Raw genomic sequence first — 24,192 nt, 5'->3', positions numbered from 1 at the left:
TAACATGTGCAATCACTTTGTTAAAACAATGCAAATAAAGTTAAATATGTGCAAAAAATAACTAATAATTGGCAAAAAAAGATGACCAAGGAAGCCGGTTGGATCCCTGTTTTCTCCCCATAGTTTCATGTTGAAGTGTCCTTGAGCAAGGCACTGAAGCCCCAGAGCTTCACAGCAGCACAAAGCTCCTTCATCACTCAGGATAGTGACATGCAGAGAGTCATTCCCCCACTGTGAGATCAATAAAGGATTCTTTAAAAAAAACAAAAAGAACCTTTTTATTCAATTTTTTTTTAAGAATCTGCATCTGCATCTCCCCCCGCGCCTCACCTGTAACACCTGCGCACCCCACAGTTTGAGAACCACTGCACTAGATGAAGTGCATTGAAGAAACATGCTCATTGCTCAACTATTTAACCTGTCGACTGGCCTGTGTGTTCAATAAACAAATGTAGTAAGGCTTACATTCTGGTGTATTGACGCGTTTCTTGGCGACATCACCGCCACCTGTAGGTCATTGTACTTTGGGTCACCAGCAAGTCTTGTTTGCGTTTTAATGAAACCAAAAGGACAGCTCTTCTAATGGCTGAAGTTGTTCCAAAGGCTCTGTTCACAACATAATACTGTTGCTCCCCCCCTCGTACCTTTTGATTATGTGTAAGTTCAGAGCGTAGAAACCAAGATAAGCGTTCTTCACAAACATAACAATCTTATCAGAGAAATCCTCTGTACTCGAGTGTTCAGCCCTCTCTGATTGTATGACGGAGAGTGTGCGTCCCTGTGTGTGTGTGTGTGTGTGTGTGTGTGTGTGTGTGTGTGTGTGTTGGTTTCTGCCAAGTTCATTCTCCAGATTGGTTTTGTGAATGTATGCAGTCAAAAGGCCATTTACAGTATCTGCTTTTGGAAAGTGGTGTCCAATCTGGAAGTCATCTGTGAACAGGCAAGGTCTTTAAAAAGTGACCTGTGATGCAAGCAGGAATTTAGGGAAAGTGTCAATTGTATTTATATACACATGTATTTATATACACATTTGCACATGTTTCATAGCTTGGTGACAGTGTAGTATCTACAGTGATGGCTAAGCCTGCCCCCTGAGATGGGACTATTAAAACTACTGGGAAATAACAGGCCCTTCACATTTGGCTTTGAAGAGGTCTCTAACCGAAGACGGAAACATCAAAGACGTCTGCAAAGCAAAGTCTTGTCTGCTCACTCTTTTACAGGGAGAGAAAACCCAACATGTCCCAGACTCCTGAGATTGTCTCATGTGTTAGTAAGTAGTTAAGAAGCGTTTAAGGAAAACTCAAATGTGGAAATTTCACAAGCTTTAAAGGATCATTCCACCCTTTTAACCTTTTTTTTTTTTAATCGTAAAAGTTGGGTTACAAGCCGCTCCTACCTTCGGTGGGTGTCCCCGCTGTAGCAAGCTAGCACTGCTGCTAGCTCCCCACTGCTGCTAGCTCCCCGCTGCTACTGCCTGCGTCCCCTCGTCGGGCGTCGAGCCGGTGCTGGTCCCGCTACCTCCGATGTTTGTCGGGGAGCTTGCAGCAGCGCTAGCTGGCTACAGCGAGGAGCTAGCAGGGACACCTACCGGGAAGCTAGCAGCAGCGCTAGCTGGCTATAGTGGGGAGCTAGCAGGGACACCTACCGAACTTAGTGGCGGCTTGTAACCCGAGTGTTACGGTACGCATGCCTGAGAAAAGTTTTGATGACATGAAGTAAACGGGGGTGCGTTTAACAACAGCACAACTCTATACAACATTATTTTACCAACTCGCACAACTCTCGCAGTATAATCCAAGTCTCATTCATCCAACCGTATGCTCACCGCTTCACGAATGCATCTTCTCTAAAACATTGCCATTTAACGTGTAACTTCACCTCACCGCCGGCTTCAGACTCGGACTGCAGCAGCGAGAAGTCAGCCAGCGCAAACCTGCCTCCACCGTCTCCACAGCAACGGTCTGCTCTCCTCCAGCCGGTAGTCGCCTAGCAGCAGGAAAGAAGGACCAGCAGCCTGCGGCTCCGCTCATTTTCTTCAGTTTAATGCTAGCTTGAAGACACGGTGGGATTAGCAAGCTAAAGTGAGCTAAGCTAACTAGCCAGCTGCTACATGAGTACAAATGAACAGCTTCATCAACACACTGTTGTTACGGCGTAGGAAAGCACACCGCTATCACCACATCGTCAGTCATTAACTCTGACTCGTCGCATGTTGTGATGTGCTGAGACAACACGTGCTGTGATTGTGATGCGACACAGCGGCTCCAGAAACTGACTACTGTAGACGCTGTGAGGAGAGGAGGGGTAAACATTCTTTTATTTCATGATGTATCGCCGTCCCGAATGGTGGACTTCGACAATAGTTGGTGTTCTGAGCCATTTTTAACCAGGGAAATATCAATCTTAATGAATTTGGTACTTGATAATAAGTGACTGTGGCTCAATGGAAGTGCGGGTCCCCGTTCCATCAGAGGATTGGCGGTTTGATCCAATAATCTGCATCGATAAGTCCTTGGGAGGATGCAAAGGTGTGTGCTTGTGTTGGCATCGGGTTATTATTTTCATGCGCACAGAAATAGCAGAAGCTCACTCTCGTGACCTGAGACTTTGTGTGTGTGTGTCTATGTGCCCTCCTCCTTACCTTCTGTATTGGGCCGTGTTGTGGGTCCGTGTGTTGATAAGAGGGCCTCAGACACGGGGCTGGTCAGGGTCTGCCCTCAGGGGGCATCAGTGGAATGGTCAGGCAAGGACAGAGCCTATATTTATCCACAATGGTCGGGACACAGAGACGTCTCTGTTTCATACCAGTGCAGGCCAGCGATCATGTGGGGCATTTAGTATGATTTTAACTGCATAACTCAAAAGGGTAATACTATCGGCAGAAGGTCACGAATGAAACTAAATCAAAGGACTTTTTTTTTTTAGTTACAAAGCATGAGCACCCTCCACAATGGACTCAGACTAGACCAGGCCAGAGATCTACATCAGCACCCACAAAAGAAGACATCACCAGCACCCCGACACAGATCAGATTCAGTGACCACCTGTTGAACAACCTGCAGGATCTCCTGCACTTCGTTCCCTTTGAGATGCCGTCCTAATAGTTTGTTGGCACAAATAGAGGTTACCATGGAGTTGGTAGCATACAGGAAGTAAACAAATGTTTCATAAGTGAACTGAAGCAGCGCTACTCGTTGGACTAATCGTTTATAAAAAGTAACCCGCAGCTATTTTTGATAATCGAGCGTTCACCCAGCTCATCCTCCTAGTCTGTTTGTCCATCATAAACACGTCATCAGCAGCAGTAATGCAGACCAGATGCAGATTGAGAGGGAAGTCTACAGAGGCCGCTGTGTGCACATCTGTGAAAGAATGTGTTGTCAGTAAAGCGTCCTCCCCACCACCGCCGGTCGGTCTCTGTTCACAAACACAAACACTGAAAGAGAAGTGAACTGGGGAGTGTGTCTGTTTAGGACCTCGGGTCTTTTTTTTGGGCGAGTGGGAGTGTGTTTGTGTGTCGCATATTTCCTCAATCGGTGTGTGTGTGTTGCGTGTGTTTTTGAAAGTAGTGCACTGCTCACACGCGCTCTCTGCACAGCCTATTCCCGCAGCATTATGCACTGATCCTTTCCTGTTGTCAATTTAGAGTTGTCACGCCACTGATGAATGGGCAGAGGAAGAAATTATACTTAATTGAAGCATAACTACACCTGAATTATCACATTGTCTCTCCAGGCAGGTTTAAAACGGTCAGATGTCCCCAGGTCATGTAATTTAGTTTCATGCTAGTTGATGTGGTATTATGAGACGGTTGTGTGTGTTTGGAATGTCCCGATGATGTTGTTTTGTTTGAAAGTGGTTTTCCTCATCTTCATTCCACTCTTGAGGAATCTCTTGCTCACGTTGTCTTCTCCCCTCTTCTGCTCCTCGTCTTCCTTCAGGGACATTAAGCCCGACAACATTCTGCTGGATATGAACGGCCACATCCGCCTGGCCGACTTTGGGTCCTGCCTCAAGCTCATGGAGGACGGGACGGTATGTGTTTTTTCTTTTCTTTTACTACCACACTGCTGCTGATGCCTCCTCCTCCGGTCCAAAGCAAACAAACCAGAGCTTTGCTGACCTCCTCGTCAACCCCCCGGGGGTCTCCCAGGAGGAGTGTGTGGTTCAGCTGCTTGGCTGTGCCTGCAGTTCATGATTCAGACAAGGAGAAGAAAAAAAGAAGTTCCCCCTCAGGTGTTACATAACAGAAGAACGACAGGATGAAATGGATGAGCGGAGAAGTGCCTGAGTCTGTCCCTCCAATGTTAACACAGTGATGAGGTTGTGTGACCATTTTGAGAAAAACAATGTCGAGCTTTTTGGACGCTTCGTCTCGGACTAAAACGTCGAGATTGAAGAGTTGAATCCTGATAAGAGTGTATTTCATCTGCAACCCTCTGAATAATACAGACGGACAAGGCCAACATCTGCCTTTTCTCTTCCACTGTGGAACGTTTGGCACATTCCGCATTCAGCATCAAATGTGCCTTCCAAAAATTGCTTTGATAAAGTAAAACCAGTGTGTAGACGAGGGCAGTCCTCCTCTAGTGGAGGTCTGGAAGTTCAATCTGCTCTTTGTTTGTTTGGTGGTATTTATCTTGCATGCTTCCAAGACTTCTGTAACTCATCACCATCGTTGTTACTTTCATGAGGGTTCCAGTTGAACGTCTTTGCGTATGTGAGATTTTGTCTCATGTGGCTTCCAAACCCTTTTGTTGTTGTCCCTCTGCTAGGTCCAGTCCTCCGTGGCGGTGGGGACTCCCGACTACATCTCCCCAGAAATCCTCCAGGCCATGGAGGACGGGAAAGGCAAGTACGGACCCGAGTGCGACTGGTGGTCCCTGGGCGTCTGCATGTATGAAATGCTGTACGGCGAGACTCCTTTCTACGCAGAGTCCCTGGTGGAGACTTATGGGAAGATCATGAACCACAAGGTGAGCTCGTAGAGTTGATTTCACACTGCTCTGTCTGTGTAAAGTACACAGCAATACATGGCCATGACATATCAATGCAGTAAAGAAGCTGATGAGCATGACGATGAAACAAACAAAGTAGCAAACGTGCCAGTGGAAATGTCAACGCTAAAAAGTAATGTCAGAGCTGCCTCTAACGCACACCATCCCGTCCGGTCCAGGAGCGCTTCCAGTTCCCGCAGCAGATAACGGACGTGTCGGAGGACGCCAAGGATCTCGTCCGCAGGCTCATTTGCAGTCGAGAGCACCGATTGGGCCAGAACGGCATCGAGGACTTCAAGCACCACCCCTTCTTCGTTGGTACGGTCTAACGCCGCAGATGACGCCGTGTGGCCCACTTTGAGTGTTGTTTCCTTTTCCAGTTTAAATATACATCTTAAGTGTGTCAGCCTAATTTGGTACCTCGACAGTCATTCAATAGATATTATATATTACGCTGTACTCGTTATTAGCATTAGCAACTTGTAGATCATTTATACTTGGCATCAGGTGACAATGCTAATAAAATAAGAAGAAGTTGACTTAACAGATTTGATACTTTTCCAGCGTCAATGTTTTGCCATCCAGGTACCCAGAGTTGATGTATTTTTGCCACTATTGGAGCGTATTAATAAAGGAGTGTGTCGTAAGTGTGAGCTCTCTTGTGTTCAGGCATCGATTGGGAAAACGTCCTCGGGTGCGAGGCCCCCTACATCCCAGAGGTCAGCAGTCCTACCGACACCTCCAACTTTGACGTGGATGACGACTGCCTGAAGAACTCGGTGAGGCGCTTGTACTCCTGTCGTTTATGACTGCGTGTGTGTTAGAATTAAAAGTCTCACTTCTCTGTCATGTTTGATCACAATCTTTCAGGAGACCATGCCCCCTCCCTCTCACACTGCCTTCTCTGGCCACCACCTGCCCTTTGTGGGGTTCACCTACACAAGTAAATGGTAAGTGTCAAAATAGACTAAAGGATTATTTTTAACCACTGCATACATTTTGACTTTGTGAAACTTGTTTGGAAGTTTCACGCGTTATAATGAGTGGATCTTTAGTGGGCAGATGGAATTTTACTCCAAGTTGGTGAACTTCAGATGATTGTGAAATTCTTTTGGGGAGATTCATGAACAAAGATGATGACATTGTTTTTCATGCTCTTGTCAGTTTCTTTCTAGCGGGCAGAAAACATTCAAAATACACATCTAAGTGTTTATTTCACTACTTTGTCTATTTGTGTCGTCTGATCTTTCCTGAAATTCACCAAACGTTACCATTGGATAATGCCTCATTTGTATATTTAAAAATAACATTTCAGAAAATGTGTAAGACAAAACATTGTCGTTACTCTGCCGTTGGTAAGCAACCAATTAGTCAGTTTCATTGTCATATCTAATTATTCATTTTTTACTCTCTCACCTGTAGTTTCTTTAAAAATATATGCAACTTAACAAAACATATTAGAAATCTCCACTTCAGTAGCACTACATACGCCAAACCTTCTACTTTTATTTATTTATTTGTATGTATGAGTTATGGATTGATACAAAGAAAAACCCCAAATTCCTTCTGTAAAAACCTTTGACTCCAACATGTCAATGAAACAAGAATCTTGAACCTGGCTTGTTCAAATTCACATTTATTTTTTGGAAATGCCTGCAAGTTAGCACATATTAGACAAGATAATGCCTCATTTGGAGACTGAAATATACATTTTCAGAAAATCTGAAAAAGAATAGTCTCAATATAAGAAATCAACTGGAGAAGTTTCATGGAGATGTCTATTAGTAAAAAAGTGATCCTACTCACCCGTAGTGTCTGCACTTTAAATAGATAGTGTGTCAGCATCAGGCATAACATGTAGTTGTAGACGGCAAGCTTTCCCAGACGGGCCTTCTCATGCATCCATCTAAAGAGGTGTAGCAGGGTAGAAGCAGCCTCCCTCCCTAATAAGGGGAAGTCCACGACCCACTGAAGGCGACCCGTGAGAAAGCAACAAACCCTCCACTTACTTCCTTATCTCTTCAAGGCTCAGTGATAACGGCCTTTCCACTCTTTCTTTCTCTGACTCTTCTCTCTCTTTCTCTCTTTCTCTCTCTTTCTTTCTTTGTCTCTGTTGTTCCTTCTCCACCCTCCCTCTCCTCCTTCCTCCATGACTCAACATCCTCTCCACCGTCAACTCATCTCTCGTCATCCTCTTCTCTTTCCTGTTTCCTGTGTCCTGCTGTTTCCCTTCATTAACGTTAATATTATTACACTGTTAAACGGTCGTGACGCTCTTTTATCCCCACTCGTTTTATCATGCCTTGTTCTCATGCCTCCTTCACCTCCCCACCCCCGCGTCCTCCTCCTCTGTAGTTCCCTATCCGACCGTTCTTGCCTGCGACAGCTGGCGGGGGAGCCGGGCAAGGTGGGCCAGGACCAGTTGGACCTGGACGTGCAGCGCAGCCTGGAGGACAGCCTGGCCACGGAGGCCTACGAGCGGAGGATCCGCCGCCTGGAGCAGGAGAAAGTAGAGCTGTGCCGCAAACTGCAAGGTGAGGCTGATGGAGGAGCTTTGCAACTTGAGGTGGAGAACGAGGAGACGCGTATTGCACTTTCATCGGTCGAACGAGAATGCACGACGAAGCTTAATCACATATTAGGGAAGCTTTAAAAAGAAAAGTACAGCAAAGCACAAAACTGATGCCCGCTACCTGACCGGTTGCAGAGGCGACTCAGACGGTACAGGCCCTGCAGCACCCGACAGGCGACGGCCCGCCCAGCGCCAACAAGGAGGGCGAGATCAGGAGTCTGAAGAGCGAGATCGACATCCTCAAGCAGCAGATCGCTGGTCAGGACTTTTCTCCTTTTGTTCATGTTCAGCAAGTCAAATATTTTCATCCATCAGAAGTCCACTCTTTCACTCAGATGTTGAGAACTCTGAACAGAACTTTTAATTTTTTGTAAAACTGCCACAGTAAAGTTAAACTTTCATTGCATTTAAAACCATGTGTGTGTCTGTGTGTGTGTGTTTGTGTGTGTGTGTGTGTGTGTGCGTGTGTGTGTTTGTGTGTGTGTGTGTGTGTGTCAGACTCAGGCCAACTTGAGAAGCAGCTGGAGGACGTGTCGTTGGCTCGCAGGGACATGGAGGACTCATCGAAACACGTTAAGACTCTGGAGAGACGGATGAAGAGCGTCGGACAGGAAAAGGATGACATGCACAAGGTAGAACCAGCTGGGCTGTCTGTGCTTGGATGTAGTATTTTCTGTATATTAACTTAAATACTGTGCCCATAATAATTGTATGAAAGTGTGTTTTGAATGTTCGAGGGCCATCATACTGCTCAGCTTTGATTAAAAAAAAAAAGGTTAATTAATAATTGTCCAAGAAGTGACTGCACTACTCTAAATGTGTATTTAAGCCCTGTCTTTTATCTCTTTAATCTCTTTCATCCGACCAGGATCTTCTGGAGGCCAACGAGAAGCTGAAGTCTCAGTCCAAAGAGCTGAAGGAAGCCCACAGCCAGAGGAAACTAGCCATGCAGGAGTTTTCTGAGCTTAACGAGAGACTCACAGACCTCAGGTAGGATCGCTGCTCCGGACCATTCATCAAAGCAAAGACTAGTTTTTTAAGACCCAAATAGTTAGTAAAGGGGGTCATATGCTTACTGGAAGTTTCGCCTCATGTCAGTTTTCCCCCATCACCTTTGACTGAACTTCTTTCCCCCCAGGTCGGTGAAGCAGCGCCTGGCTCGCCAGCTGCGCGACAAGGAGGAGGAGATGGAGAGCCAGGGTCAGAAGGTCGAGGCTCTCCGCCTTGAGGTGCGAAAGGCCGAGAGGTCCAAGAAGGAGGTAGAGTAGTCTCCCTGTGGCTGCTAGCACACCCTGTTCTGTCTCCAGCCACTGGTTGGTGCACAACTCAAGCTTCTATCGCCTTCTGTGTGTTGTATAAATATTTACAAACTAGATTAGAAAACAATGTCACACTGGCTGTAGAATGGGAAACATGGGTGCATGATCAACGCTCGCCTCCAAGTCACTGGAGTCTCTGTGTGAATCAGACGGAGGCGCAGGCGGAGGAGCAGGCGGCGGAGGCTCAGAAGGAGAGGAAGCTGAGGGAGCGTAACGAGCAGTACAGCCGGCAGCTGGAGGAGGAGCTGGACGGGCTTAAGGTGAGTGTGCAAACCAAACACAGCTGAACACGGACCTGTCCGTCCACATCCTTAAAAAGTTAAGAGCTCAGACCAGAAGCATTCAGACAGCTGTGTGTCTGGTCGCTGCTAATCTCTATGAAGAAATCCTGAGATCACATGGAGAGTCTGGTTCAGCGGGACGAAGAGGTTCTAGTTTCTCTTCTCTGTCACCGGGTCGATGGTTGACTGGTTCAAAGGTTGTCTCCGGAGTCTAAAGATGCACTTCACGGTTCCCTGACAGAATGTCATGTGTACAGATTGTAAAGGCCTCCGAGGCTAAAGTTGCATTTGTGATTTTTGGCTGTACAAAATAAACTGAATTGAACTCCACACACCATACTTAAATAATCTTCATCTCAACACCTCCTCTCCCCAAACCCCAGCTGAAGCAGGCGGGCTCCTCTGCCGCTCCGGCCTCGGCGGACCAGACCCAGGAGGTGGGCCGCCTGCGCGGGGACCTGGAGAAGAAGACGCTGCTGTACGAGGAGGAGCTGGGGCGCAGGGAGGCGCAGCACGGCACCGAGCTGAAGGCCCTGCGCAAGGAGATGCGGGACGCCGAGGGCCAGCACCTGAACCTGCAGAAAGAGATCCTGATGCTCAAAGACAAGCTGGACAAGACTCGCCGCGAGAGGTGCTCTTTTCTCTCCTTTTTTATCTTAACTTCTGTACTTTCGCTTTAGTGGAACCAACATCTCGGCTGTCATGACATTCTTCTTGTTTCCTTTATTGTTTTCCAGTGATGATTGTGTGAGGTAATTACAGTCCCTTTAAGAAGTCCCTGTCTGGTCTTAATGTGTAGTAACTGTGAAGTGAACTGTTTTTTTTTAATAGTAATATTTGATTACAATATTCTTAGGCTCTCATAGTCATGCTGATCCTAACCCAACCAGGTAACCTCCTTGCAAGTGTTTTCAGCTCTCCATGTTGACCCTCCCTCCCTCCTGAGGAGGTGCATTAAGACTTTAAATAAGTTAAGTCTTGAGTGAGAGCTGTTGATGTTTCCCTCAGCGTGTCACATCCTGAGCCAAACAGCTGAAGTTTAACACAAACATCCAAGTGAGGCGGTAACAGTGCCGTCGAGGTGACGCATCGTCGTTTTACATATTTACATTCACGTAAATCTAGAGTTTATTTCTGAATTGAAACACTGTGGAAACATATATATCTTACTGTGACTGTAGGTGTAGATTTCAATGCTAAAGTGATGGTTGGATAAGTAGGAAAATCTGTCCATTTATGTGCCAACTCGGATATTAAACTGTCAAAGTTAAATTAGTACCGTATGTTCTTGCTGCAGACCCCCTGGTAGGTACTCAGGGCTCCTGATCCCATGTTGAAAACCGCTGGATTAATCACATTTTAATAGGATCTTGTTGTTGAGGAGAAGCTTCAGAGCTCTGTGTTTGTGCCCTTAGCCTAACTTCCCCGCCTGGTGTTCCTGACAGTTCCATCTCGCTGCTTTCTAATTCGTTTCTAAACATACCGCCGTATCGGATTCTAACTGCTTTAATGTGTTTGGGTTGAATAATGTGGACCTGGTTTTAGCACCGACCCTTTGAGGTCTTAGAGGTCTTACAGGAAATGTGTGGAGGCCCACACACCAACAAAGGTAGGACGACAGATGACTGTTAATGTGTGTAAGTTTGTACGTATGTAATGTAGAGTGGCTTTTGTCAGACCTGCACTGTAAATTAGGAGGATTTTTCTTATAGAGTGAGATATTGAAAAAGTCCAGATTGTATATGCAGCTGTGAATAACTGTAAGTTATGTGAGAAGTTGTGTGAGAAGCTTAACAATCTGTGTGTGTGTGTGTGTGTGTGTGTGTGTGTGTGTGTGTGTCCTCCAGCCAAAGCGAGCGGGAGGAGTTTGAGACGGAGTACAAGCAGAAGTACGAGAGGGAGAGAGTCCTGCTCACCGAGGAAAATAAGAAGCTGTCCAGTGAACTGGATAAGGTAAAATATTAGTTTACACGCACGCAACCGACACACACATACTCACACATGCACACACACAAAACGATTCCCTAACCCCAGGTAACCCGGCCCAAACCCTTTCATCACATTCCTCCAACCCTCCCAGCGATGCCAAAGAAATCACTGTTGAATATCCCCCATAAAACACCGTGTCGCCTCCTGCACAGTCGGATGGAATGATCCCTGGATTTCGCTGTATTGACTTTGGAATTAGCTCTTGGAAGTTCAAGAAGGCTCCCAATTTACACAATGTCCCAGAGAGGCATTTTGACATATGGAATAAAATGTCAGCGTGTTGCTTTTATAGTCTGCAACTGATAAAATGGAAAGTATCTCGATGACATGGAGCCAATGTGGATGTGGCTGCCACCGGAATGAAAGCACACGTCACTCTTCATATTTAATGTATTATTCTGTTATTTCACATTCTGAAAAATGATATTTACCAAAGCTGGAGGACTCAGATTAGCACAGATTAGATCCGTCTGTATGGTTTTGCTTTTCTGTACAACACAGTCTTTGAATACGTTTGGAGAGCGTGAAAATATTATTGTTTGACTAGTCTTATCTTTCAAAGGGGCACTGAATTTCAACTCTGTTTGCTCAGGAGCAAAATCAGGCTGCAATTCATGAAAGTATTTTCCTGCATGGTTTCAAAACGTTGATGGATGGGGATGCTGCAGCAGTTCAACTTGTTACTGCGTCTTTAGAAATGAACAGTTCCTCTCTCGTTTTATTCTCCACCTTTATTTGCTCCTATAAATCTTTCACTTCAAGACTTATGAAATTGTGTTTTACACATTTTAGTTTGAGTTGATGTCCGTTACATAATTCTAAGTGTATTATCGTTCTGCAGTCAGACGTGTGAGGAAAGGCAGACTCTCTCCATGACTCATGTGACTGACCTGCTGCCACTTGGTTCCTGCTAAGTGCATCTTGCACGAGGCTCGCTGTAGTTTTCCCCATCATGCTAAAGTAGCTGGCAGCGAAGGCTAGCTTAACAGCTCCCGCCATGATTCACTAGGATTTCCTGGTGTCTGATGGTCCTTTCCAAGCCTGTGCAGACATCTGTGCGATACTCCCGTCACATCTGGGCCTCATTTTGAAATCTGATCTGCTGACTAGCGAGACATTTCAATTCAAATCAAACTCCAAAACTACCAGAGAAAAAACAACAAGTCAAGATGTGCTTGATTTATTGTGTGAGAGATGTGGTTGTCTGTATTTTCTAACATTGGACCTCATGCAAGAGCATTTCTCTTGTCTTCTCTTAAATAACACAGCAGCTATTTAAAACCAAGTGAGTTCGTATGAGTGGGTCGTCCATTGTGTTTCTGATGAGGTGTCTCTGTTCCTGTTAGCAACTCCCAGGTCTTGTTCCACTTACACTTTTGTCATACACGGTATGGAAAGACTTTCCCACTGGGAGCTGTACAGAATGAAGCATATGTCATTTAGTGGGCTCTAACCCAAAGGCTTATACCACATGCTTCCAAAAACACAGATATTTCCACGACATAATTTTCTGACCTTGACCACAGATATTCCAAACGTTAGCCACCAGCTCCAGTGTTGGAACGCAATAGCAAAACAAAACCAACGTACTACTTTAACTCACACATTTCATCACAGCCTTTAAAGCTGCAATACTCGGACACAGAATCTGCCCACGGAGCAGCAAACAACAGGGCCTTTTTTTATGATTAATCACCTTATTTTTGGTGTAGGTGTGTGTCCACACACCTCTTTAGCAGCGGCGTGGTGGAGCACCTGGGAGTTAAATCATAACACTGGTCAAACCCCTCAACAATGCCATTATTCATCCTCCATATTGAACCAATAGTCATCATGTTCAAGGCTCAGCACCTTCGCTTGTAGTCACGCAGCATCGACACCTGTTACCCTCATTACACAGTGCGGCTCCGTGCTGGAACACCACACTGTTTATATATATCAATTTATATAATATATGAATCCATTCAGCAGGCGTTACAGTTCCTAGCGACAGCTTTACGGCTCTTAATAGTGTGATGTTTAATACGGTCTGTTTTCATTGCGTGTGTGTGTGTGTGTGTGTGTGTGTGTGTGTCCTCTCAGCTGACCAGCATGTTTGAGAAGGTGAGCGGCTCCAACCGGCAGCTGGAGGACGAGATGAGGGAGCTGGCCGACAAGAAGGAGAGCGTCGCTCACTGGGAGGCCCAGATCACGGAAATCATCCAATGGTGAGACACGCGCGCATAAACGCACGCACGCACACACCCACCCACCCACACACACACACACACACACACACACACACACCCACACCCACACCCACACACACACACACACACCCACCCACACACCCACATGCAGGAGCTTTCTCAGTACTTGCTGAGACATTTACTTTCCTGTGAATGTTTGAGCACCAGCTGAAAGACTGCTGTTTCAGACAGACACACTCACACACACTCCCGTGCTGTTTCGTAGTGTATTGTACCTCCGTTCAGTAGACCTGCAGCATTTCTCACATGCCTCTAAAGATCTTAGTGCTACTTGACCCGCCCTTCCTCTCAGATCACTTCCCATTGCAGCTGACACCTCGCCAGCTGCTCGGCTTCCCTCTGTTGGACAAGCCCAGCGCTCCTTACATAGCACGCATAGCACACACACACACACACACACACACACACACACACACACACACACACACACACGTTTATTACATACATTTAATATTCAAATTTACTGCTAATCTTTCATTTTGTTTTATTACCGTTCTAACGTTTATTTGTTTTACTTGATTTTTTATTTTATTTTGTTATTCATTAGTATTTATTAATATTTTTTATTGATTTTATTTATTTATTATTGTTCTACCTTTCATTTATATTATTTGATTTACTTTTTATTTTTTCAAATCTTATTTACTTGTGAGCAAGGCTGCTGTAATTTCCCCACTGAGGGACGAATAAAGGATTATCTTATTTTATTTTATCTTACAGCACACACACACACACGGTGCATACATTCTGATGCAGGAACACACATACACGAATGCACACACTCACATTCCAAACATGTGCATACAAAGTGAGTCTGGGATGCATTTTAGAAGGATTTAGTGATTTATGTTGCTGTTGCCCCCTGGTGGAGGAACGCTGCTGCTGCAGTGGGCAACAGGATCAGGTAGTGGGTGGAATGTTACTTGTAGTCTTCCTATCGTGGTGTTTCACAGTCTCAGCAGTTATTAGATTACTTTTTAGGTAGCAGTATTCATGGTTATGGGTGAAAGTATGTCTTTGGATTGTCGCTGCAAGTATAGCAACGCAAATGTGTGCGTTTGTGCGTGTGTTTCGTCTTCTGCAGGGTGAGTGATGAGAAGGATGCTCGTGGATACCTGCAGGCTCTGGCCACTAAGATGACAGAAGAGCTGGAGGGGCTGAGAAACACCAGCCTGGGAGCGAGAGCCACGGTGACACACACACACACACACACACACACACACACACACACACACACACACACACACACACACTACAGTCAAATGAAAAATCCTCGGTGTTATTGAGATGCTGTGATTAAGATAAGGATGATGAATGTTGAGTAGGAGGAAGTCTTTCTTGGCTTTCTTTTACATTTTGGATTTCTGTTATTTTGACAAACCAGCGACCGCAATAAACTAAAGTAGCCTCTTAGTTCATTCCTGTGCTCTAATTTTTTCTTCCATCTTTCATTGTTTTCATTCTTTTACAAACTGTTTCCCCTCTGTGATCCAGGACATGCCGTGGAAGATGCGGCGCTTCGCCAAGCTGGACATGTCGGCCCGACTGGAGCTGCAGTCGGCCTTAGACGCTGAGATTAGAGCCAAGCAGAGCATCCAGGATGAGTTGAACAAGGTCAAGGCCAACAACATGTCCACAGAATGGTACGGAGCCTTTGTAGCAACAGGGAAAACCAGAATCTTTCACTATTTTTCGACTGAAAAACATAAGCTTTGTAGTTGTTTCAGAGTATTCTTACAGGAAAAAAACTCTTTCTGGAACTCTGATGAATAAGTGAGTCATTGTTTGTGATCCACCAGCAAACTGCAGGACGTGGAGAGTAAAAACCAGGAGCTGCTGGCCGAGATCGACCGGCTGAAGAAAGAGACGGAGGAGCTGCGGCTACGACGCGGTACGACACGAACACTTCAGACACCAAAACACACAAAGAATGACAAATGGCTTAACTTTTCTATTTTTAATTTCTACTGAGGCCCCAGACAAAAATACATTTTTCAAATTTTGTAAGCAAGTATTTGAAAAACATATGGGATGATAGGGTTATTGAAACGTAGAGTTTATCTCTGTGCACCACGTCCCGATGGTTGAATGGACACTGAAAGCTTTCATGAGAGATTATCTGTAAAAAGAGAGGGTTCTGCGTCAGCGGCCATGTTGTAGGAATACAACCATGTGCCGTGTACATGAAGTGTATTGTTACTGAGGTCATATGAAACGGCCTGAGAAACGGTCCTGTGACTCATTTAGTTTAAGTCACCCTTTGATGTCTTAATATCGCGTACTTAACTTGATTGTGTTATTTGTTCTGTGTCTGTAGGTGTCAAGCACCAGGATTCCCAGAATTCCTTCTTGGCTTTTCTCAACGCTCCGACCTCCGCACTGGACCAGTTTGATGTAAGTAGTCTGGACAAAGAACCCTTCTAGAGGCTGATGTTACATGAATCTCTATGCAATTAAAGATTAGAAATCTATCATTATGAACGGCTTGAAAATCATAAATCTCATAAATCTGCAGTACATGAAACTACGTCTGTGCGTTCTCGTCATGCTTTCATGTTGTTTTTAGTTCACATGAGATCTTTATTTTTGTTCTATCTCTTTGGTCGTCTCCTTGCTTCATTCTCTGGTCCATCAGGACTCTTATTCCTCATCCTCATCTTCTTTAATTGAGTTTTGGGAAGACGTAAGTTCCTGATTAGGAGGTCCATATATATATATGTGTGTGTGTGTGTGTGTGTGTGTGTGTGTGTGTGTGTGTGTGTGTGTGTGTAGCAGTAGCTGAATGCTGTAGGAGTCTGTCATTAGCAGAGAGAGATGGTGTAGATGTGTAGTTTGTGCCTGTGCATCAGTGTGACTCAGTGCAGAACCAAAGTAGAGTCCTGTCATGTTAACAAGGTCTAAATCATTTTATTCTTCCTACAAATACAAAATACATGCAATGACATTCAGGAATTTGCTTCTAATGCACATTAATGGATTTTCTTCTCGTGCATATACTGGTTTGTTTTGCACTCTGCTGGCCTTTAATTCTGTTGCTCGCTAGTCCTTTTAGCCCACTGGGCTAATTGAATGGCTTTACATTAGCTTTCTGGTGCTAGAACTTGAACAAAACCACCAAGTACATTTTTATAAATCCTTAAACCCGTTCTTCTCCCGTTTTATCGTTTGTGTATCCCATCACCATGTGTATTTTTTCCATTTGCACCCATCACCCCTTTCCAGCCTGTGTCCTCGATCCCCTCTAGTGGACCTGCAGTAGTCTGATGTAGGGGTTCCTCACTCGGGCCCCGTGCCCAGGTTGGACCGGCCCGTGTTAAAAGAATCAGAATCAGCTTTAATAGCCATGTCAATTTGCTCATACATGGAACTTGACGCCGGTTTCACTTCACTCTTTGTACTTATATACATACAATAAGCAAGATGAGTATAAAAAAAAGACATTAAAGAAATCAGAAAACAGTCGTCTAGAAAGTGTAGGTTGAGGTGTTTGATTAAAAAGCTCAACTAATGAGCTCACCTGAACTAAAATATATAGAAATAGTCATTTCATTTAAGAAAAGCATCTACATTATTTGTTATGGAGATTACGTGTGAGTGTGATCTTAAATTCATTAAATATAACAAATAAGCTGCCAATCAATCTGAGTCAGTCACACAGGAGGCGGTTTGTGCTGCGCTGGTTAATGGTTGAATGTTAGCTAAAGCTAATGGATAAATGCTATGAATAGCTGCTAAAGCTAATGGATAAATGGTATGAATAGCTGCTACAGCTAATGGATAAATGGTATAAATAGCTGCTAAAACGAATGGATAAATGCTATAAATAGCTGCTAAAGCTAATGGATAAATGGTATGAATAGCTGCTAAAGCTAATGGATAAATGGTATGAATAGCTGCTAAAGACTGTTGGTTATGAACCAAAAGGCTGGGGAAGCCCTGAGCTGACACTTTCCTGTTCCCTCAGTCTGTGTAACTGTGTTTTCATCTTTGTTTCTGACGTTCACTCCTCTCTCTGTCTCTGCTCTCCTGCCACTGAAGCGCTCGCCATCCGTTGGCCCAGCTAGCAAAGGCAGACGCGTAAGCACCACACGGCGCTCTGTGATGTCACTGAGCCTTTCTGAATGTCTCGTCACCTTAATGTTTGATGTGTGTGTGTGTGTGTTTACTGTGGCTGTCTGACTGCATGGCATGGGTTCTGATAAATATGTTTTTATATTTGTGTGTGCGTCAAATGTGTCGGCGTTTCCATATTTTATGGGGGAGTTGCTTTCTGTGCTGCCTGTGTGCGTTGGTGTTGGTGTGTATGTGTCTCTTTATTGAGTGTATCTTCGTGGCTGGCCATGCATGGTGTATGGTGAACGCTCGTGGTGGTTTAAAGGAGCATGGTCACTGGGCTGTGATGTTCCCTGCGGTACGATACATGGGGTGCAGTAAAGTTGTGGTGGTTTTCCTTTGTGGCTTTTAAAGTCCAGTGGATATGATGACATATTTTGATCACAATAAGTGTGTACACTGTTTTCCATTTGTGTGGTATGGCCCCCGCTACGTCTCTCTGAAGCATGAAAGCAGCACATGGTTCTGTGGTTTGTTTTGTTAAACCTCCTTTTTGTCCTTCTTTTCCCACGTGTCCTTCCTTCTGTCCTTCCTGTGTCCTGTCCCGCTCCTCCATCCTGTCTTTCTCTCTTCAGGTGGACTCCATGGATAACTTCACTCCATCCAACACGCCATCCAGGGAAGATGACCCCAAGTTCCACCTCAAGTCCCGCTCGCGGTCACCCTCCATGGCTAGTGATATGGAGCCCATCGAGGTCAGTGTGTTTTCGTATATATGTTACAGCATCATAGATGCAGAAGATGTCTTGAGTACAAGAGGACTTTTCATTGGATGTAATTCTCCATCCTGTCTGATCTCATCCGCAGTCGGGTCTGATTTAGAAGATCTCACAGGAATAAGTGAGGTTATTCTCTCTAAACGGCAGATATGCGTGCCTGGCATGTCAACGGTCCAAATGTTCCTCTTACCAACTCCAGCAGCTAAAACTGTGACTCAGCATCCCACAATGCCAAATTTGTCAAATAGGTCAGCCCATGTGAATGGCAAGTAACTCGATTATAGAGAAATGTGAGCCGTGCAGTGAAAAGAAGGAGAACATTGAGGCGGCAGTAGACTCCAGTCTGTTCTCACACTGTTGAATACGCTGCTGCGAGTAAACACCAGCGTCCTCGCTGGGACTCGTGATGCTTGTAGCAGCAAGTTCTTTAAAATACAACGAAGCATGCTTTCTATTAAATACTTGATATTTTATTTAGTTATTTCTGCAGTTCAACAAAAAATACGACACTCAAAAGTAAGAAAGAATACAAGAAACCAACCATGCGTCTGGCCAAGAAGGGCCACAAGGAAAGAAAACACACAACAAAGTCCAAGCAGGTAAATAAGTAAAAATACAAAAATATAATGATGAACCAAAACAATCAAAACAACCATGCAACACTTCATTAGCTTTGTCAGTCAATCATGTCAACCATCAATTCAGTCCAACATACAGATGTATTCAAAAAAAATGATACTGAGTCTTTTTCACAAGGTTTCTTTAAATTAAAAAGCAGCGAGTTGAACTTGTATCGATGTGAACAGAGAAGATGCGTCATTGCTCATATTCTGCTCACACGAGCCCGTTGGAAACTGAAGACAAATATTGGTCGTTAAATCTGTGCACCTTGGTGAACAATATGGAACACTGCGTTAGATGAGTAGTCCGCTCTGATGTCGTCATCAGGCGGTCTTGCTCTGGCTTTCAGTTTCTTGGGAAGCTTTGGCCTCGTTTAACGTCGCTGAGGCGTCGGTCACCAACGTCTCACTGCTGCGTGCTTTTGTGTTCTCTGCTGCAGCTGATAGACCATCCTCCTCGCACGGTCCAGACCCCCACCATGCGCTCGGGGGGGTACAGCAGCATCGGGCGCTCCTCTCCCAAGGTCAGGCGTCTTTCTGTCGGCTCACGCTTCCTCGTTGAACCAGACTTCATGTTTTGTTAACAAGCACTGATGGTGTCTCTCTTCCTGCGCTCCACAGCCCAAAGCACATCAGTTTGTGGTGAAGTCCTTCAACACGCCCACAAAGTGCAACCAGTGCACTTCCCTCATGGTGGGGCTCATACGTCAAGGCTGCACCTGTGAAGGTAAGGACGAGGATAGACAAACAGTAAACTGTGTTCTGCCAGGAGACACCATTACATCTCTCTCACACACCCAAAACCTGCTTCATCCTAAACCTCAATGACTCCAGTTTATATTATTCTCATGTAGAAGTTTGATTCCTAATTGAAAGATTAAAACTACACAGCCAGCTCGCCTTCCTCATTGATTTAAAATGTGATCCATGAGCAGTTAAACGGCTCATTTGTCCTCATCTTGTCTCCGCCTCTCTCTCCTTGTCCAGTGTGTAACTTCTCCTGCCATGTGACCTGTGCGGACAAGGCTCCAGCCGTGTGCCCCGTTCCCCAGGACCAGACCAAGGGCCCGCTGGGTATCGACCCCCAGAAGGGGATTGGGACTGCGTATGAAGGGCACGTCAGGGTGAGCGAGGCCCTGCTGGTCTTTGGCCCCAGATAGTTACTTCACGGTGGAGCTTTGAGTCTTTCTCCCTAAATCCACACACGCGTTGACTTGAGCTCCAGGTTTTGGTCACCCCAAGTGGGAATGAGATCCGAGTTGTCACCTTTTCATTTCTAACACTGTAGAAGGTATTCTGGCTCCAAGCTGTGGTCCGTGTTACTTCCCTCACCGTGTCGCTGTGTCTGCTTCAGGTTCCCAAACCAACCGGGGTGAAGAAGGGCTGGCAGAGAGCGATGGCTGTGGTGTGTGACTTCAAACTGTTCCTCTACGAACTGGGAGAAGGAAAAGCCACGCAGCCAAGTGTAGTCGTGAGCCAAGTCATAGATATGAGGTAAGAAGTGTGGAGACTCTTCTGAGTGAGTTATGAAAACTATTTTCTGTCTAAGGTGGTTTTGTGGTTTGGTTTAGCTGAAAGAAAAACTTATTGTCACATGATAGAAGCAGAAGCTAGAAGATGATCTGCAACTATTAATATCTGTCGACCATTTCATGTATTAATGAATCTCTATGAACAGATATCTGCATATGGATGCAGATATCTGTAGGCAATGAGACAAGATTATATAATATGAAGCATTCTGGTTTCCATTTGAAGTATTGATCACGTTCAAGCAGCGTTGGTTAACTGCAGGTAAACAATCCGTGTGGAGAGCAAGAGAGCGCAATGGCCGAAATGCATTCTGGGAACACATCACAATGTTTTCACGTTTTTATCAACACAAAAATGTTTCTGCATTGAAACATGAACATGAAACAACTCTAACTTAATGTTCACATCTTCATCAGACTGTAATCAATGACAACTGCAAATAAAATATAGATTCAGTCTATAACTGCTCTATAACACAGAAGTAGTGTCCTTTTGCCCCAGAGGCTCATCCTGATGTCAAACACATGGGCGATGCGTTTTGAGATTGTAGAATAATCGACCAATCACAGCAGCTCTAGATCCTGGATGTCTAACCTCTGATCTCCTTCCTGTCGTCCAGGGATGAAGAGTTTTCAGTCAGTTCGGTCCTGGCCTCTGACGTCATCCACGCCAGCCGCAAAGATATCCCGTGTATATTCAGAGTAAGTTCCCTTCATTGGTTTTGTTTTGAGCAAACCAAAAAAGTTTGAAAACGATCTGAATCCCACTAAATTCTAGAGACGGCGTTCAACGTGTAACGCGAGCGTTCTCCCCTCAGGTGACGGCGTCGCAGCTCTCCGACTGCAGCAACCACAAGCCCTCCATCCTGATCCTGGCCGACAGCGACCAGGAGAGGAACAAATGGGTGGGGCTCCTCAACGAGCTCCACCGCATCCTCAAGAAGAACAAGCTGAAGGAGCGCTTCGTCTACGTGCCCAAGGAGGCGTACGACAGCACGCTGCCGCTCATCAAGACCACGCAGTCTGCTGCTATCATAGGTGGGCCGCGTGGCGTGTCCCGCCGATCGCCTGATCATTACCTAACCGATAGGCTGCTCCTGCTGTGTGTAGCTGTGTGTAGCTGTGTGTAGCTGTGTGTAGTTGTTCCAGGTGGAGACGTGTTCACAGACAACCAATTCTGTTTTCCTCAGTTCGGTTTTCATCGTGTTGTGAAAGTAGAAACTAGCGGATTTGAACGTTTCTCGCCAGCAATGCTGTTTCCTGTCCCCGTGCTGACTCTAACATGGCCGCCGCGCTGCATTTGCTTTGCCCCACAGATCACGAGCGCGTTGCCCTGGGCAACGAGGAAGGCCTTTTCGTCATCCACGTCACCAAAGACGGTAAGATCCTCTCTCACGGATGTGTCGTGTGTCCTCGTTCTCTTGTTTTGTCCCCTCGGCATTGCTGACACGTGTTACGATGTGTTCTCCGTCACTTCCGTTCCTCTTTCCTCTTCTCTCCCTCCTTCGTCCCCTCTTCTTCATCCTCCCTCCGTCCTCAGAAATCATCCGGGTGGGCGACAACAAGAAGGTGCACCACATCGACCTGATTCTCCAGGAGCAGCTGCTGGCGGTGATCTCCGGCAGGAACCGCCACGTGCGTCTCTTCCCCACGCAGGCGCTGGACGGCCGCGAGACCGATTCCTACAAGCTGGCCGAGACCAAGGGCTGCCAGACCATCGTGTCGGGGCCGGTCCGCAACGGCTCGCTCACCTGCCTGTGCGTGGCCATGAAGAGGCAGATCATCTGCTACGAGGTCAGACACCTTCCTTCTGGCTCGGCTGCTGTGGTTTATTTAGCGCTGTGTTCATGGACATCCCGTCATCCTCCAACCCCCAGGTGAATAAGAGTAAAGGACGTCACCGTCGGCTACGAGAGGTGCAGGCCCCGGGGCCGGTCCAGTGGATGGGTCTGCTCAGCGAGCGGCTCTACGTGGGCTACCAGTCCGGCTTCACCCGCTACAGGTACCTGGTCTGGACTCAGGGGAGCTGCTGACGCTCTGCTTTTGTTTCACTTTGTCTATTTCCTGCTGAAATAATGACTCCAGTCAGCGAGGGAGCGATTGATTTGAGTCACATGTCTGATCAATGTATGAATGTATTTTAGTCTTTACCTTTTTGTGCGAAAATCCTCCCGCACCCATTTTAAGTCCCAGCATGCCCCATTCAGACAATCTTTTGACATAAAATACGTCATTTTTTTCCAATTTTGAACCGAACGACAGTTTTTTTGACTGAAACTCCGTCCTTACAGGACAAGTCTTTGTTTTATTGACATTTTTGTTGCACATTCATATATTTTACGTCCTAATCTTTCCATAAAGGTGTCTTATTGACGCTCCAGGAGGCCTTTTTGGGGAATCTGGCTCATATCATGCTGGACGTTCATAGTTACGATCAAAATATCTTTTACAAGTGATATTTTTTTTTGCAGATAAACATTTTTTTCTCAAGACTTTGCTGAACAAATACATACAATAAACACAAATATTGGAATTAATTCAGGGTTCCTAGGACAACTCAAACACAGAGAAAAAGGAACATTGGTTCCAGAGTTTTCAACGGGTTAACTAAATAATCTCAGTGTCTGTGACTCTGGCGCCCCCCACAGTGTCCATGGCGACATGTCCCCCGTCAACTTGCTCCACCCGGAGGACCACACCCTGGCCTTCATCCCCCAGCAGAGCCTGGACGCCCTCTGCGCCGTGGAGATCTCCAGCAAGGAGCTGCTGCTGTGCTTCAACTCCATCGGCGTGTACGTGGACTCTCAGGGCCGCCGGTCCCGCCAGCAGGAGCTCATGTGGCCCGCGTTCCCCAACTCCGCCTGTGAGTGCAGGACGTCCCGTTCAGTCGCACGGAGACGAGACTAAGAGGCCGCCTGCTGAACAGAATGCCCTTTTTTTTTACCTTTTCTCCAGGCTACAACGCCCCCTACCTGTCGGTGTACAGCGAGAACGCCGTGGACGTGTTTGACGTCAACACCATGGAGTGGATTCAGACCATCCCTCTCAAGAAGGTCAGTGCGGAGTGAATGTGAGGCTTCAACAGCGTGGTCCACCTCACTTATGTCTCTGCATCGTCTCTGGCTCCACCTGGTGGATGAGATGAGTGATGACCAGACTCCGTCCTCTGATTGCACTCTGTCATATTGACGGATGAAATAACTCCACATTTCACTTCGGATATTTGATTTCTTGAATGAAACTGATCAGAGATCCGTTGTGGAGGATTGATTCAAGATGGATTCCTCTGCTTCCCCTTCAGGTGCGCCCCCTGAACATCGACGGCTCCCTGAACCTGCTGGGGCTGGAGACGGTCCGGCTCATCTACTTCAGAAACAAGACGGCCGGTAAGAGCGCTTCAGACAATTCAAAGCGACGGGTTTGTATCAGACTCTGTTCAACCCTTCATGTGTCACATGCGCTCTACAACAGAGCAGCTTGAGTAACAGTAGAGGTTCTGACACCACAAAGCACATTTGCATCGCTTTGTCGTCGTTGACGTAATCGCGCCCGCGGCTCTGTTGCGTCTTCCAGAAGGCGACGAGCTGGTCGTCCCGGAGACGTCGGACAACAGCAGGAAGCAGATGGTGCGCAGCATGAACAACAAGAGGCGCTTCTCCTTCAGGGTGCCGGAGGAGGAGCGGCTGCAGCAGAGGAGGTCGGTACCTGCAGGGTCGTCTCTGCTCGTGCAGTTTCACCTGATCAAGTCTCTTCTTTCCTTTCTACGCCTCTGCTCTGTGGGTTTCCACGGAGCAGGTC

The 24,192-nt window shown here is 46.1% G+C and overlaps 1 protein-coding gene across 7 annotated transcripts in view; it reads left to right on the top strand.

Moving 5' to 3' along the window:
- Window positions 1-24,192, top strand: part of cdc42bpab (CDC42 binding protein kinase alpha (DMPK-like) b) — a 69,585-nt gene that overhangs the window by 38,051 nt on the left and 7,342 nt on the right. For 3 of the 7 annotated variants that reach the window (XM_068576744.1, XM_068576742.1, XM_068576740.1), the window contains exons 6-38: window positions 3,945-4,038; window positions 4,779-4,979; window positions 5,180-5,318; window positions 5,670-5,779; window positions 5,871-5,950; window positions 7,356-7,534; window positions 7,708-7,830; window positions 8,071-8,204; window positions 8,441-8,562; window positions 8,711-8,831; window positions 9,041-9,151; window positions 9,556-9,803; window positions 11,020-11,125; window positions 13,244-13,368; window positions 14,495-14,600; window positions 14,905-15,053; window positions 15,210-15,301; window positions 15,728-15,804; window positions 16,046-16,093; window positions 18,099-18,218; window positions 19,303-19,386; window positions 19,484-19,589; window positions 19,850-19,986; window positions 20,217-20,356; window positions 21,015-21,096; window positions 21,213-21,432; window positions 21,711-21,773; window positions 21,935-22,188; window positions 22,272-22,396; window positions 23,043-23,257; window positions 23,350-23,447; window positions 23,696-23,780; window positions 23,968-24,091. In XM_068576744.1, the coding sequence (XP_068432845.1) occupies window positions 3,945-4,038; window positions 4,779-4,979; window positions 5,180-5,318; window positions 5,670-5,779; window positions 5,871-5,950; window positions 7,356-7,534; window positions 7,708-7,830; window positions 8,071-8,204; window positions 8,441-8,562; window positions 8,711-8,831; window positions 9,041-9,151; window positions 9,556-9,803; window positions 11,020-11,125; window positions 13,244-13,368; window positions 14,495-14,600; window positions 14,905-15,053; window positions 15,210-15,301; window positions 15,728-15,804; window positions 16,046-16,093; window positions 18,099-18,218; window positions 19,303-19,386; window positions 19,484-19,589; window positions 19,850-19,986; window positions 20,217-20,356; window positions 21,015-21,096; window positions 21,213-21,432; window positions 21,711-21,773; window positions 21,935-22,188; window positions 22,272-22,396; window positions 23,043-23,257; window positions 23,350-23,447; window positions 23,696-23,780; window positions 23,968-24,091 (4,218 nt within the window). Of the gene's footprint in view, window positions 1-3,944; window positions 4,039-4,778; window positions 4,980-5,179; window positions 5,319-5,669; window positions 5,780-5,870; window positions 5,951-7,355; window positions 7,535-7,707; window positions 7,831-8,070; window positions 8,205-8,440; window positions 8,563-8,710; window positions 8,832-9,040; window positions 9,152-9,555; window positions 9,804-11,019; window positions 11,126-13,243; window positions 13,369-14,494; window positions 14,601-14,904; window positions 15,054-15,209; window positions 15,302-15,727; window positions 15,805-16,045; window positions 16,094-17,448; window positions 17,488-18,098; window positions 18,219-19,302; window positions 19,387-19,483; window positions 19,590-19,849; window positions 19,987-20,216; window positions 20,357-21,014; window positions 21,097-21,212; window positions 21,433-21,710; window positions 21,774-21,934; window positions 22,189-22,271; window positions 22,397-23,042; window positions 23,258-23,349; window positions 23,448-23,695; window positions 23,781-23,967; window positions 24,092-24,192 lie in introns of all 7 variants that reach the window. The other 4 variants (XM_068576741.1, XM_068576746.1, XM_068576745.1 and 1 more) reach the window with 3 other exon arrangements.

This window comes from Clinocottus analis, unplaced genomic scaffold (genome assembly GCF_023055335.1).
Source record: "Clinocottus analis isolate CAN_PGR_092001 unplaced genomic scaffold, fCliAna1.0.p SCAF_15, whole genome shotgun sequence".
NCBI lineage: Eukaryota > Metazoa > Chordata > Actinopteri > Perciformes > Cottidae > Clinocottus > Clinocottus analis.
The sequence above is the reverse complement of the archived record's forward strand: the minus strand, read 5'-3'. Positions and strand labels throughout refer to the sequence as shown.